Below are 16,522 nucleotides of genomic sequence, written 5' to 3' on the forward strand. Positions count from 1 at the left end.
TTCCACCGGAAAGGCTGGGCATAAAAGCTTCCCGGGTTGGCGGATATAAATTGTGTGGCATACCGGTTTGTCTCTGCCACGACTAAGTCCAAGAGCTCCGCAGTCAAGAACAGCTCAAAAAATCCCAGGGCCGAACCGATTTGAGCCGTCTCAACCCGAACTCCAGACTGGGCGGTGAAAGGGGGAACTACAGGTGCGGCTGAAGTTGGCGACTGCCAATCAGGATTTGCCAGCACCTCAGGGACTCTAGGGGCTCTACGGCCTGTCTGCGCGGTGGCTGCGACGGGGTAACTAGTGCACGTGCCACCGTACCAGCTTCAACTGCCCTTCTGGTGCTCGCCACGTCACCATGTTGTACGGCAGTGCTGGTACTAGGTCCAGGGAGGGCTGCGCTGCTGGTGTATGCCTCACCACGTGATCCGGCAGCGACAGCCCCACTCTGCTGCTCTTGAAGCGGATCCTGCGTAACCTGTGGTCTAGCGACACGGGACCTGGTACGCCTGGTGCTATCAGGGACCTCCACCTCCTCGTCCGAACTTTGGGTCAGAGAGCCACTGCTTTCTACAGGTTCATATTCTGACCCGCTAGATTCGTCAGATGAGGGTTCCCATTCCTCATCCGACTGAGTCAGAATCCTGTAGGCCTCTTCAGAAGAATACCCCCTGTTTGACATTTTGGACTACTAAATTTAGGGGTATTCCCTGAGACTACCCAAGAAAAAAAGCAAACCTGTCTTACAAAGGGGAGGCTAGCGAAGTACCGGAGGCCGCTGCGGTTGATAAAAAATATCAAAACTGATTTTTTTATCGCCGCAGTGCGTGTAAAATGAATGTGCAGTGATCAAAAAACAATTTTTTTTTTGTCACTGCGGTGGGGCGGGCGTGGGTGAACGCACGTGTGGGCGACCGATCAGGCCTGATCGGGCAAACACTGCGTTTTGGGTGGAGGGCGAACTAAAGTGACACTAATACTATTATAGATCTGACCGTGATCAGTTTTGATCACTTACAGATACTATAAAAGTACAAATGCTGATTAGCGATACGCTAAACAGCGAATAAGTGACTGCGGTGCGGTGGGCTGGGCGCTAACTGACGCTAACTACCTAACCAAGGGGCCTAAACTATCCCTAAAACCTAACAGCCAATACCAGTGAAAAAAAAAAAGTGACAGTTTACACTGATCACTTTTTGTCTTTCACTAAGTGATTGACAGGGGCGATCAAGGGGTTAATTAGGATGATGGGGGGTGCAGGGGGGTGATCAGGGGCTAAGGGCAGTGTTTGGTGTACTCACAGTGATGTCTGCTTCTCTGCTGGATCCAACCGACGAAAAGGACCAGCAGAGGAGCAGAGAAGCCATATAACAGATCATATTTACTAATATAATGTGTTATATGACTTGTGATTGGATTTTTTGAAAATCGCCAGCCTGCCAGCCAATGATCGTGGCTGGCAGGCTGGTGACGAAATAAGGAGACTTTTGTATTACTTACCAGTAAAGTCTCTTTCTCGCTCTTCCTTGGGGGACACAGGAAACCATGGGTATAGCTTTGCTCCCTAGGAGGCGTGACACTAAGTGAAAGCTGTAAGCCCCTCCTCCATCAGCTATACCCTTTAGCCTGGAGAAGAGACTGCCAGTTGCGTGTCCAAGTAGTGAAAGATAACCACCAACCGGAAAAAGAACTATCGAGCCCCAACGGGGGCAACCAAGCCGGAACCACAACTGTAACCCAAATGAAGGGCGGGTGCTGTGTCCCCCAAGGAAGAGCGAGAAAGAGACTTTACTGGTAAGTAATACAAAAGTCTCCTTTTCTCGCCCATATTCCTTGGGGGACACAGGAAACCATGGGACGTTCCAGAGCAGTCCCAGAAGGGAGGGACCAGAACAAACTAGACCAACACCAGAGGCATCAATCAACTGCCGCCTGCAACACCAGACGGCCTAAAGCAGCGTCAGCCGACGCATGAGTATGCACCCTGTAGAACTTGGTGAAGGTGTGCAAGGAGGACCAAGTGGCCGCCTTGCAAATCTGCTCCGTAGAAGCCCGATTCCTCTGAGCCCAGGAAGCCCCGACCGCTCTAGTGGAGTGAGCGGTAACACCAAGGGGCGGAACCTTGCCCTTGGCGAGATAAGCCTCAGTAACAGCCATCTTGACAAAACGGGCGATAGCAACTTTGGATGCCGCCATCCCTCTGCGCGACCCCTCCGGAACCACAAAGAGCGAGTCAGTATGCCTGAAAGAGCTGGTTACCTCCAGGTAAATCTGGAGCGCCCTTACAACGTCCAGACGATGAAGCTTCCTCTCCCGCGGGTGGGAAGGGGAAGGACACAAAGAGGGGAGAACGATGTCCTCGTTCAGATGAAAGGCGGAGACCACCTTAGGAAGGAAGGAAGGGACCGGACGAAGAACCACCTTGTCCTGGTGGAACACTAGGAAAGGTTCCAGACAGGAGAGTGCAGCCAATTCGGACACCCTCCGAAGAGAGGTGACGGCTACAAGAAAAATAACCTTGCAGGACAGAAGTCGCAAGGAAACCGTCCGCAAAGGCTCGAAAGGAGAAGCCTGGAGCGCTGAGAGAACCAGGTTCAGGTCCCAGGGTGGTACCGGAGGGCGGTACGGGGGAACCGCGTGAGCCACGCCCTGAAGGAAGGTCTTGACAGGACCAAGGGGGGCCAGTGGGCGCTGAAACAAAATGGACAGCGCAGACACCTGACCCTTCAAAGAACTAAGGCCCAAACCTTGGGCCAGTCCGCTCTGCAGGAAGGACAAAACGGTGGGGAGAGAAAAGCGGAGCGGAGGAATCCCCAGCTCGGCACAGAACCCCAAAAAGGTCCTCCAGGTCCTATAATAGATCCTAGAAGAGGACGGCTTACGGGCGCGGATCATGGTGCGGACGACGTCCGCAGAAAAACCCCTACGTGTCAGGACGGTGGTCTCAACAACCACGCCGTCAAACGTAGGGACCCTAAACGCGGGTGGAAGATCGGTCCCTGAGAGAGAAGATCTTCCCTGGCGGGCAGCGGCCAGGGCGCGTCTGCCAGGAGCAGCATGAGGTCGGCATACCAAGACCGGCGGGGCCAGTCCGGAGCGACCAGAATCACTGAGACGCCTTCCGCCGCGATCTTCCGAAGGACCTTGGGCAGGAGAGGGATGGGAGGGAATATGTATGGGCGCGCGAAGCCTCGCCAAGGAAGAACGAGGGCGTCGGCTCCCCAAGCTCCCGGATCCCTGGCCCTGGACAGATAGGCGGGGACCTTGTGATTGAATTTTGAGGCCATGAGGTCCACGTCCGGTATGCCCCAACGAAGGCAAATGGCCTCGAATACCTCCGGGTGAAGAGACCACTCGCCGGGGTCGACGGTGGTGCGACTGAGGAAGTCCGCCGCCCAATTGTCCACCCCTGGAATAAAAATTGCAGATAGGGCCGGGACGTGGGCTTCCGCCCAACGGAGAATGCTGGTAACCTCCCGCATTGCTGCAGCACTGCGAGTGCCCCCCTGGTGGTTTATGTACGCCACGGCCGTGGCGTTGTCTGATTGCACACGAACTGGATGACCCTTCAGCAGATGAGTCCAGTGTCGCAGAGACAGAAGGGCCGCTCTCAGCTCCAGGACATTGATCGAGAGTTTGGACTCCGATGGAGACCAAATGCCCTGGACGGATCGGGGAGGAAACACGCCTCCCCAGCCCAAGAGACTGGCATCGGTTGTAACCACCAACCAGTTGAGTGGCAGAAAAGACCTGCCCAGAAGAGGGGACTGTAACCACCAGCGGAGAGATGACCGCACCGGAGGCGATAGATGGAAGGGATGATCCAGAGACTCCGGCGATTTGTCCCAGGAGGAGAGGATCGCCCGTTGGAGAGGGCGGGAGTGAAACTGCGCAAATGGGATCGCCTCGAAGCAGGCAACCATCTGCCCCAAGACCCGCATGCAGAAGCGGAAGGACGGTCGACGGTGGAGAAGGAGACCCCGAACCGCCCCACGGAGGATTAGTCGTTTTTCCGAGGGAAGACGTACCTCCGCCGCTCCCGTGTCTAAAAGCATTCCCAGGAAGACTAGTTGTCTGGAGGGGGGAAGGGAGGACTTGGGGAAGTTGATGACCCAACCGAACCTCGCCAGAGTCTCTAGAGTGAGATCCACGCTGGCAACCGCTTGAGAAAGGGACGGAGCCTTGATGAGGATATCGTCCAAGTATGGTAGCAGAAAAACACCCCTGGAACGGAGTAAGGCCAAAACCGGGGCCAGGACCTTGGTGAACACCCGGGGGGCTGTTGCCAGCCCAAAGGGAAGGGTGACAAATTGGAAGTGGAGGTCCCCCACGGCGAATCGGAGGAAGCGATGGTGACACCGGGCTACCGGAACATGGAGGTAGGCATCCTGTATATCGATGGAAGACATGAAATCTCCCTGCTCCAAGGAAGCCACCGCGGAACGGAGGGACTCCATCCAAAACCGTCGAAGGAGGAGAAAACGGTTGAGCTTTTTGAGGTCCAAAATGGGCCGCACCGAACCTCCCTTCTTGGGAACTACAAAGAGGTTCGAGTAGAACCCTTGGAACCTTTCCTCTAGAGGAACGGGGGTAATCACCCCCCTGTCCAGTAAGGCTTGAACAGCCGCGGAGAACGCAGCCGCGCTTTTCGGGTCCCGCGGCGGGCGGGAGCGAAAGAACCGATCTGGAGGGAAGGATGCAAATTCGATTTTGTATCCGGAGGACACAATTTCGAGAGCCCAGGCGTCGGAGACGTGAGCCATCCAGACGTCCCTGAAAAGGAGGAGCCGGCCCCCCACCCGGGTGGGTGGGGGCGCGCCTTCAGGCAGAGGACTGCTTTGCTGCGGGTGTGCGGGCAGCCTGCGGCTTGCGCCAGGAGGGCTGCGCCCGAAAAAACGGCTTCCTACGCTTATCCTGGGGAGGAGCCGAAGCAGCAGCTGTGGTGGGAGCCCCAGAGGCCCTGCGGGAGGACCGAAAACGAGACGCACCAGGGCGTCCGCGGGGGGCGCCCCTGGCTTGGGGTTGAGGAAGATGGGTGCTTTTACCACCCGTGGCCTCCGAAATAAGTTCGTCTAGGCGGACCCCGAAAAGGCGGGAACCCGCAAACGGTAGCCCCGCCAAGGAACGTTTGGAGGCAGCGTCCGCTTTCCAAACCTTCAGCCAGAGCTCCCTCCTGACGGAAACTGCCAGTGCGGAGGAGCGTGCAATAAGGGCTCCCGCATCAAGGGAGGCCTCACAAACAAAATTCCCGGCCCGAATAATAAGCTGGGCCAAGGAACGTGGGTCCTGGATGGGGATGTCCGAGTCCAACTCCTGTTCCAGCTGCGCACCCCAAGCAGAGATTGCTTTCCCTGCCCAAGCAGAGGCAAAAACCGGTCTGAGAGCCGAACCGGAGGCAGCAAAAATGCCCTTGGAAAGGGTCTCCATGCGACGGTCCTCCGCTGACTGAAGAGAGGACCCGTCGGGAACAGGGATGGCCGTGTTCTTTGACAGCCGGGCCACAGGGGGGTCCACCTTGGGTGGGGACGACCAGGTGGCCACGACATCGGCTGGAAAGGGATAGCAAATGTCCAGCTTCTTGGGGTTGACAAAACGGGCGTCCGGGCGAGCCCAAGCCTTAGACACCACGGAGGAGAAATCAGAGTGGATTGGAAAGACTTTTGAGGCCTGCCTGGGTCTGATAAAGGAGACGCTAGCTGCGTCAGAGCTAGGGGGGTCATCCTGCACCTTAAAGGTGTCACGAATATCAGAGATGAGTTGACCCATCGCTGAGGCTAGCTTGGACGGCAGGGCCGAGTCCATTTCCAAATCTGAAACCGCCAATTCACCTTCAGAGAGCGAATCCTTTGGAGAGGATAGGGCCGTCTGGGTGCGCACGCGTGGCGGGGAGAGTGAGGCCTCAGAGGAGGAGGCTCGCTCTACTCTAATACGCTTCTGAGAGTGCCTAGCTCGGGAGGGGTCACTAAGAGAGAGTGAACCCGCTGCAGCGGCAGAAGCAGTGGACCCGGAGGGCGCGACAGTAAGAGTGGCGTCCTGCGGGGCAGGTGGCCTGTCTATTAGGCGGCCCACGACATGAGTGAGGCTTTCCACGGCCTGGGACAGGGATCTAGCCCAGTCAGGCGGGTCAGAGGAGGCAGGGAGCGACACAGCGGGCGACTGAGGCTGCGGTGGAGCTCGGCATGCAGTACAGTGCGGATCAGACTGCCCCCGGGGAAAGGGTTCCCTACAAGCAGTACAGGCATGGTAACAAGGCTTGGCGGCTGCAGAAGGGTCTGACATGGTAGAAAAAAGATGTTGCACTTAAAGTGGGAGACCCCAGAGAAAAGGAACGGGGAATACACCCAAGCAACAGTACTGGTGGCACGGAGGGGGTTAACAGTCCTACCAGACCCAGATGATGCAAGCGGCAGCGGCAAGGGGAACAGACTGAGGAGGCTGTGGAGGAGAGGCAGCAGCACGGAGATGAATGGCTTCAGGATCGCACGGCAGAGAGGATTCCACGCAGCACTGTGAGAAGTGGAGCCCGATGAAACCGGAAGTAGCGGAGCGCATGTAGGAAGCTCCGCCCCCCCTCTGCTGCGCTGAAGGAGAAGCAGAGCCGCGCGCGCGCGGCAAAATGATTTTAACCCCCAAGGTGATGAAGTGCCGGCCAAGATGAAATGGCGCCGTTCACGCAAGTAAGCGGCCCCCGCCGCGCCTGGATAATCACCCCCCTGTGGCAGACGGCTTGCTTGCCTGCAGCCGTCCCCTGAAGGCAGCGTCCGTGCCAAGGACTTGCCCAGACAAACTCCCCTGCCCGGTAACGGTCCCGATATGCCCGGGGGGGGGGGGGGGGGGGGGCGCGATGTAGCAGTGGCCATGGGCGATGTAGCAGTGGCCATGGGGGATGTAGCAGTGGCCATGGGTAGCAGTGGCCATGGGGGATGTAGCAGCGGCCATGGGGGATGTAGCAGCGGTGGGAGGGAGGAAGGGGAGGCTGGAGCAGCCACTCTCACCATACGCTGTCTTCGCCCTCAGTCCATCCAGCGGGGGTCGCCCCTTCAGCTCCTGGCACCGCAGTGGCAGGAAGCCGGGGGAGGGACTTGGCGTGCGGGCGACCCTGAGCTGGCGGGACGCAGGGGAGCGAGGCTGCCCTGGTCCACCTTGTCTTCTGTGGGGGAGGCGGCAGTGCGGAATTACCGGCACTGGCGCAACTCAACCCCGGGAGAAACAGAGGGGTCTAATGCGCCTCTGTTGTCCCTGTAGGTAGAAAAAAATCGAATTAAAAACAACAAATAACGCAAAATTTTTTAAAAAAAAAAATAATAAAATCATAGGAAAACAACCCTGCATAAGCAGGGAGTGTCTTGCCTCCTTGGACACTAAGCAAAAACTGGCAGTCTCTTCTCCAGGCTAAAGGGTATAGCTGATGGAGGAGGGGCTTACAGCTTTCACTTAGTGTCACGCCTCCTAGGGAGCAAAGCTATACCCATGGTTTCCTGTGTCCCCCAAGGAATATGGGCGAGAAACTTCTTTAACTTTTGCCAGCCCGCGATGCGCATGCGCGGGCCGGCAATGCACGAAATCTCGCGTCTCGCGAGAGGACGCACCGGCGCATCCACCCAGAACAACAGGACCGCCGCAAAGATGCAATCCTGCGTACGGCGGTCCTGAGGAGGTTAAACCCAGCAACACACTGAGGCAACAACTGGTTCACCCCAAAGACCCAACGCCTAAACACAAGATGGACAACATTGTGTCCGCAGTCCAGTGCAATGAGGAATGCTCAGAACTGTATATCGGCGAAACAACAACTTTTTAACCATTGAAGCCTGTGATGTCATCCCTGACCCGGGAAACATGGGCACTCAGGAGAAGAGTGGTGTTCTGGATCTAGATATTGCTGCAGGCTTGTGCACTTGAAGAGAGGTCGGGACTCAGACTTCAGGGGTTAAAGTCCAAACAGTCTAAGGCTACTTTCACACTGGCGTTTTGAATTCCGTTTGTGAGATCCGTTTCAGGGATCTCACAAATGGTTCAAAACGGATCAGTTCAGCCCCAATGCATTCTGACTGGATAAGGATCCGCTCAGAATGCATCAGTCTGGCTCCGTTCCGCTCTGGATGCAGCTTGCAGAGTTTTGGTGTTCGTTTGGCAATGCAGAGCCAAACGGATCCGTCCTGACTTACAATGTAAGTCAATGGGAGCGGATCCGTTTTCACTGACACAATATGGTGCAATTGAAAACGGATCCGTCCCCCATTGACTTTCAATGTAGGTCAGGACGGATCCGTTTTGACTTTGTTCTTCATAATGCAAAACAGATCCATTCTGAACGGATCTAAGCGTTTGCATTATAGGTGCGGATCCGTCTGTGCAGACACCAGATGGATCCGCACCTAACGCAGGTGTGAAGGAAGCCTAAATAGTTATCTAAGCTACCCATCACTTGGGGGAGCCACCGCACATAAGAAATAATCTAAAACAGAGACGTTCCCAACTGGGCGACAACTATACAGAGACTTCTATCTCACCAGCACCTTCACCATGTCAGGGGGATCCGGCTTCACACAGCCTTGCAGGGACACAGACGCCATGCTCTGACCAGGATAGATGACCCCTGTGCTCCTGGAAGAGGGTATGGACCTGTAAGTCCCACTACCAAACCTACCTACCTACCAGTCCAAAATCATCCAGCTCACAACTAAGTCTGAACAGAACAGCTCCGGCAAAATAGGCATTACTGAGATGCAGGCAGAATTCTGGAGTCATATGTCTCACTAGCTGAGGACCCTGGGGAACATACAGTGTATATATATATATATATGTACACTGCTCAAAAAAATAAAGGGAACACTTAAACAACACAATGTAACTCCAAGTCAATCACACTTCTGTGAAATCAAACTGTCCACTTAGGAAGCAACACTGAGTGACAATCAATTTCACATGCTGTTGTGCAAATGGGATAGACAACAGGTGGAAATTATAGGCAATTAGCAAGACACCCCCAATAAAGGAGTGGTTCTGCAGGTGGTGACCACAGACCACTTCTCAGTTCCTATGCTTCCTGGCTGATGTTTTGGTCACTTTTGAATGCTGACGGTGCTTTCACTCTAGTGGTAGCATGAGACGGAGTCTACAACCCACACATGTGGCTCAGGTAGTGCAGCTTATCCAGGATGGCACATCAATGCGAGCTGTGGCAAGAAGGTTTGCTGTGTCTGTCAGCGTAGTGTCCAGAGCATGGAGGTGCTACCAGGAGACAGGCCAGTACATCAGGAAACGTGGAGGAGGCCGTAGGAGGGCAACAACCCAGCAGCAGGACCGCTACCTCCGCCTTTGTGCAAGGAGGAACAGGAGGAGCACTGCCAGAGCCCTGCAAAATGACCTCCAGCAGGCCACAAATGTGCATGTGTCTGCTCAAACTGTCACGGCCACGGTTTTGGCCGTGACTCCTTGGGAGCCGCATACAGTTGCCCGCGGTTTGGGTTGTTGTTTCAACCGCAGCTTGAGGCTTGATGTTGTTTGCCTCAAGTGCGGTTGCCGCGGACAACAGGTATGTGTGCGGTCCCTTTGGAGTTTGTGTGCGTGTTTGTATGCACTGTTGTTAGTCTGTGTGCACTCTGTGTATTGTGTGGTCTGCACGGACACCTTTCCTGCACTGTGGTTGCCCGTGGCAACGTTTGTCGTTGTGTACATGTGGTGGCAGTGTCTCGGCCTTGGGGCTGACTCCCAGGACACGGTTGTCACCCATGTCGTTGCCTGTGGCAACAACCACAGTGTGTTTGTTGTGTTGGACACTTTCCCTTTAAGTTGGTGTTTTCCCTTCCCTGTGGTGCTGGAAGGGTTAACTCCCTTCCCAGTGTGTGTGATGTCACTGGTTGTGTCTGACCGTTGGGTGTGGCCTCTTAGGCCTATATAGACTCTCACTTTGTAATGGCTCAGGAGGTTGCTTCAGTCATGCTTTGCTGTTGCAGCCTCCTGTGATTCCCATCTTCTTGTAAGGGCCACCCTTCCGGTCATAAGTTCTAATACTGTGATGTGTTGTTGATGTCTTATGTCTTTGGTTTTTGTGCAGCTATGGATGTCCTGGTCCCTGTGTGTCTTCATGTGTGTGCTGTTTACCTTTGTCTGTGTGGACAGCCTTTTCTTAGCACAGGTTCCAGTCAGCAAGGCTGAGACAGGTTTGTGTGGAACTGTTTGGTTCACCTGTCTTATCCATAGTCCTGTTTATGTACCCCCTTCTTCATGCTGCTTGGCCAGTGAGACTCCTGCTCCTCCGTGCCTAGGAGGAGTGGGTTGTCTTACCCTGCTCCTTAGCCAAGGGACCGGTTGGAGGGTAAGTCAGGGATCTGAGGTTCCTGCGCATGGGTCCTCCTACCATCAAGGTCGGCCCATGCAGGTAGGAGACAGGGTCAGCGTTAGGGACGCAACAGGAGGTGACCTGCTCCCTGATTCTGTGTTCCTGGCAAGTAGCGACTGGACATCTTCCGTCACCGCACGGCTGAGGATTTCCCCCATCCTCAGCCGTGACAGTATGACCGGAAGGGTGGCCCTTACAAGAAGATGGAAATCACAGGAGGCTGCAACAGCAAAGCATGACTGAAGCAACCTACTGAGCCATGCCAAAGTGAGAGGCTTTATAGGCCTAAGAGGCCACACCCAACGGTCAGACGCAGCCAGTGACATCACACACACTGGGAAGGGAGTTAACCCTTCCAGCACCACAGGGAAGGGAAAACACCAACTGGAAAGTGTCCAACACAACAAACACACTGTGGTTGTTGCCGCAGGCAACGACATGGGTGACAACCGTGTCCTGGGAGTCAGCCCCAAGGCCGAGACACTGCCACCACATGTACACAACGACAAACGTTGCCACGGGCAACCACAGTGCAGGAAAGGTGTCCGTGCACACCACACACTACACAGAGTGCACACAGACTAACAACAGTGCATACAAACACGCACACAAACTCCAAAGGGACCGCACACATACCTGTTGTCCGCGGCAACCGCACTTGAGGCAAACAACATCAAGCCTCAAGCTGCGGTTGAAACAACCCAAACCGCGGGCAACTGTATGCGGCTCCCAAGGAGTCACGGCCAAAACCGTGGCCGTGACACAAACGGTCAGAAACAGACTCCATGAGGGCCCGACGTCCACAGGTGGGGGTTGTGCTTACAGCCCAACACCGTGCAGGACGTTTGGCATTTGCCAGAGAACACCAAGATTGGCAAATTCGCCACTGGCGCCCTGTGCTCTTCACAGATGAAAGCAGGTTCACACTGAGCACATGTGACAGACGTGACAGAGTCTGGAGACGCCGTGGAGAACGTTCTGCTGCCTGCAACATCCTCCAGCATGTCCAGTTTGGCATTCGGTCAGTAATGGTGTGGGGTGGCATTTCTTTGGAGGGCCGCACAGCCCTCCATGTGCTCGCCAGAGGTAGCCTGACTGTCATTAGGTACCGAGATGAGATCCTCAGACCCCTTGTGAGACCATATGCTGGTGCGGTTGGCCCTGGGTTCCTCCTAATGCAAGACAATGCTAAACCTCATGTGGCTGGAGTGTGTCAGCAGTTCCTGCAAGACGAAGGCATTGATGCTATGGACTGGCCCGCCCGTTCCCCAGACCTGAATCCAATTGAGCACATCTGGGACATCATGTCTCGCTCTATCCACCAACGTCACGTTGCACCACAGACTGTCCAGGAGTTGGCAGATGCTTTAGTCCAGGTCTGGGAGGAGATCCCTCAGGAGACCGTCCGCCATCTCATCAGGAGCATGCACAGGCGTTGTAGGGAGGTCATACAGGCACGTGGAGGCCACACACACTACTGAGCCTCATTTTGACTTATTTTAAGGACATTACATCAAAGTTGGATCAGCCTGTAGTGTGTTTTTCCACTTTAATTTTGAGTGTGACTCCAAATCCAGACCTCCATGGGTTAAAAAATTTGATTACCATTTTTTAATTTTTGTGTGATTTTGTTGTCAGCACATTCAACTATGTAAAGAACAAAGAATTTCAGAAGAATATTTAATTAATTCAGATCTAGGATGTGTTATTTTTGTGTTCCCTTTATTTTTTTGAGCAGTGTATATATATATATATATATATATATATATACACATACATACATACACACACACACACAGTATATACACCCTCCATAAACATAAACATTACCGCTGACATGTGCCTGGCACTCAGTCAGGGCAGGAGCTAGAAATATAGGGTGGTGTCCTCCATATATAATACTGTATGTGGTGCTGTATGTGGTCATGTACATCGCTCCGTCTCCTCCTGTATAACGCTGTATGTGGTGATGTACATCGCTCCGTCTCCTCCTGTATAACGCTGTATGTGGTGAGGTACATCGCTCCGTCTCCTCCTGTATAACACTGTATGTGGTGATGTACATCGCTCCGTCTCCTCCTGTATAACACTGTATGTGGTGATGTACATCGCTCCGTCTCCTCCTGTATAACACTGTATGTGGTGATGTACATCGCTCAGTCTCCTCCTGTATAACGCTGTATGTGGTGATGTACATCGCTCCATCTCCTCCTGTATAACGCTGTATGTAGTGATGTACATCGCTCCATCTCCTCCTGTATAACACTGTATGTGGTGATGTACATCGCTCCGTCTCCTCCTGTATAACACTGTATGTGGTGATGTACATCGCTCCGTCTCTTCCTGTATAATGTATGTGGTGATGTACATCGCTCCGTCTCCTCCTGTATAACACTGTATGTGGTGATGTACATCGCTCAGTCTCTTCCTGTATAATGTATGTGGTGATGTACATCGCTCCGTCTCCTCCTGTATAACACTGTATGTGGTGATGTACATCACTCAGTCTCCTCCTGTATAACGCTGTATGTGGTGATGTACATCGCTCCGTCTCCTCCTGTATAACACTGTATGTGGTGATGTACATCGCTCAGTCTCCTCCTGTATAATGCTGTATGTGGTGATGTACATCGTTCCGTCTCCTCCTGTATAACACTGTATGTGGTGATGTACATCGCTCAGTCTCTTCCTGTATAATGTATGTGGTGATGTACATCGCTCCGTCTCCTCCTGTATAACACTGTATGTGGTGATGTACATCGCTCCGTCTCCTCCTGTATAACACTGTATGTGGTGATGTACATCGCTCCGTCTCCTCCTGTATAACGCTGTATGTGGTGATGTACATCGCTCAGTCTCCTCCTGTATAACACTGTATGTGGTGATGTACATCACTCAGTCTCCTCCTGTATAACGCTGTATGTGGTGATGTACATCGCTCCGTCTCCCCCTGTATAACGCAGTATGTGGTGATGTACATCGCTCCGTCTCCCCCTGTATAACGCTGTATGTGGTTATATATATGGCTTCTCTTACCTGCCTGTGCGGGGCTTCTGCTGTGTCCTGCAGGAACTCGTTCACACAGTGGGTGATGGCCTGGGCCCGGACACAATACCCCCTGGAAGACAGAAGAAACGGATCACCAGAATGACATTATCCTCACCTAAAACTGCACCCGCCCCCCCCAACAAAGCAGCAACTTAAACCAGGAGCCATCAGAAGATGGTAGTAGAGGAGCTACAGCAATGTAGAGGTGTCCTCGACCGAACGGGGGGGAAAGTATGTTCTCAATCGCACAGCCTGGGGGGAGCGGACATCCTCAACTGCAGTTTGTGGGGAGGGCTCTCTTCATCCTGGTTAGGGAAGGGGGGGTTCTGTGCAAGTGTCCACTGTCTCAACCAGCTTGGGGGAGATGCCCTCATCCTATCATCCTAGGCCACAAAACAACACAGCATGGTGATGGGGGGGTCCTCATCCTGGGGGGGGGGAGGTTGAGTGTCCTCACTCGACCACACAGCGTAGTGGTGGAAGGGTGTTCTAGTCCTTGGGGGAGGGGGTTGTTGCGAGTGTCCCCTTCTTTCTCTTGGCTACACACCATAGTGGTGGAGGGGTGTCCTTGTTTTGGGGGGAAATGAGTGTCCTCTCCTCTGTCTCGGCCACACAGCGTAGTGGTGGAAGGGTGTCCTAGTCCTTGAGGGGGGGTTTGTTGTGAGTGTCCTCTCCTTTCTCTTGGCCACACAGCATAGCGGTGGAAGGGTGTCCTAGTCCTTGGGGGGGAATGAGTGTCCTCTCCTCTGTCTCGCGTAGTGGTGGAAGGGTGTCCTAGTCCTTGAGGGGGGGGGTTGTTGTAAGTGTCCTCTCCTTTCTCTTGGCCACACAGCATAGCGGTGGAGGGGTGTCCTAGTCCTTGGGGCGGAATGAGTGTCCTCTCCTCTGTCTCGGCCAAACAGCGTAGTGGTGGAGGGCTCTCCTAGTGCTGGTGGGGTGGATTGTGAGTGTCCTCAGTCTTGGCCACACAGTTTGGGGGGGATGTTGGGGGGAATGTGGAGAGAGGGTGGGATATCCTTGGTTGTACAGCCTTGGGGTGTCTTTGACTGCACAGCCTGTGTTAGGGGGGTGACACCCAGAGTGAGCCCCCAGGTCGGACATTGGGGACGCACCGGTGGATGAGAGGGGATCTCCTGCAGGTCCGGCTCACAAAGTGTTTCTGGAAGTCATCTGTAAAGTATCCGGCGGAGGCAGCAGAGACCTTACTGAGCGTGCTGAAGTCATTGGTGCTCTGGACCTGCCGAGAGGAGAAGAAGGTCAGGAGAATGAACCAGGGCCCAGGGACCCGGACGAGGGGGCAACCGGCCCCAGAGCAACCAAGGGCCAACACCTACAGAGAGCCAGGGAAAGAAACCAACACAATGAAGACAGAGTGTTGAGACAAATCAGGGAGCAAAACACCTGGTAAGCCAGGCTGCCGCCACCCCCACACCCAAGGCAAGAAAGGCGGGGGGCCGCTCCCTCAAGGTAAGGCTACTGTCACACTAGCGTTCTTACTGGCTCCGGCAAGGTTCAGCAAAAACACTTCCGTTACTGATAATACAACCGTCTGCATCCGTTATGAACTCCACTGAAAGTCAATGACTGATGGATCCGTTTTCTATTGTGGCAGAGAAAACGGATCCGACCCCATTGACTTGCATTGGGGGTCCGCATCCCAAGACGGAAAGCAAACTACAACAGAACGGTATGGGACAAAACGGAAGCGTTTTATCCCCTATGACGGATCTCAATACCGGAAAACTAAAACGCTAGTGTGAAAGTAGCCTTAGCAAATCTGCCCCCCAGGGAAGCAAGGCTGCCCCAAGGTAAATGAGCCCCCCCCCCCACAAGGTAAGCAAGGCCACCCCCCCAGGTAAGCAAGGCCACCCCCCCAGGTAAGCAAGGCCACCCCCCCCAGGTAAGCAAGGCCACCCCCCCAGGTAAGCAAGGCCACCCCCCCAGGTAAGCAAGGCCACCCCCACCCCAGGGAAGCAAGGCTGCCCCCAAGGTAAATGACCCCCCCCCCCACAAGGTAAGCAAGGCCACCCCCCCAGGGAAGCAAGGCCACCCCCCCAGGTAAGCAAGGCCACCCCCACCCCAGGTAAGCAAGGCTGCCCCCAAGGTAAATGAGCCCCGCCCACAAGGTAAGCAAGGCCGCCCCCCAGGTAAGCAAGGCCACCCCCACCCCAGGTAAGCAAGGCTGCCCCCAAGGTAAATGAGCCCCCCCCCGACAAGGTAAGCAAGGCCACCCCCCCAGGGAAGCAAGGCCACCCCCACCCCAGGGAAGCAAGGCTGCCTCCAAGGTAAATGAGCCCCCCCCCCCCGACAAGGTAAGCAAGGCCTCCCCCCCCAGGTATGCAAGGCCACCCCCACCCCAGGGAAGCAAGGCTGCCTCCAAGGTAAATGAGCCCCCCCCGACAAGGTAAGTAAGGCCTCCCCCCCAGGTATGCAAGGCCACCCCCACCCCAGGTAAGCAAGGCTGCCCCCAAGGTAAATGAGCCCCCCCGACAAGGTAAGCAAGGCCACCCCCCCAGGTAAGCAAGGCCACCCCCCCCAGGTAAGCAAGGCCACCCCCCCCAGGTAAGCAAGGCCACCCCCACCCCAGGGAAGCAAGGCTGCCCCCAAGGTAAATGAGCCCCCCCCACAAGGTAAGCAAGGCCGCCCCCCAGGTAAGCAAGGCCACCCCCACCCCAGGTAAGCAAGGCTGCCCCCAAGGTAAATGAGCCCCCCCCGACAAGGTAAGCAAGGCCACCCCCCCAGGGAAGCAAGGCCACCCCCACCCCAGGGAAGCAAGGCTGCCTCCAAGGTAAATGAGCCCCCCCCCCGACAAGGTAAGCAAGGCCACCCCCCAGGGAAGCAAGGCCACCCCCACCCCAGGGAAGCAAGGCTGCCTCCAAGGTAAATGAGCCCCCCCCCCCCCCCCGACAAGGTAAGCAAGGCCTCCCCCCCCAGGTATGCAAGGCCACCCCCACCCCAGGGAAGCAAGGCTGCCTCCAAGGTAAATGAGCCCCCCCCCGACAAGGTAAGTAAGGCCTCCCCCCCAGGTATGCAAGGCCACCCCCACCCCAGGGAAGCAAGGCTGCCCCAAGGTAAATGAGCCCCCCCGACAAGGTAAGCAAGGCCACCCCCCCAGGTAAGCAAGGCCACCCCCCC

General features: G+C 55.1%; 1 protein-coding gene across 5 annotated transcripts in view; it reads right to left on the minus strand.

Moving 5' to 3' along the window:
* Nucleotides 1–16,522, minus strand: part of LCMT2 (leucine carboxyl methyltransferase 2) — a 104,492-nt gene that overhangs the window by 77,005 nt on the left and 10,965 nt on the right. For all 5 annotated transcript variants that reach the window (XM_040426774.1, XM_040426772.1, XM_040426775.1 and 2 more), the window contains 2 exons: nucleotides 14,500–14,624; nucleotides 13,376–13,457 (listed from right to left, as the gene is read on the minus strand). In XM_040426774.1, the coding sequence (XP_040282708.1) occupies nucleotides 13,376–13,457; nucleotides 14,500–14,624 (207 nt within the window). The remainder of the gene's footprint in view (nucleotides 1–13,375; nucleotides 13,458–14,499; nucleotides 14,625–16,522) is intronic.

This window comes from Bufo bufo, chromosome 3 (assembly GCF_905171765.1).
Source record: "Bufo bufo chromosome 3, aBufBuf1.1, whole genome shotgun sequence".
Taxonomy (NCBI): Eukaryota; Metazoa; Chordata; class Amphibia; order Anura; family Bufonidae; genus Bufo; species Bufo bufo.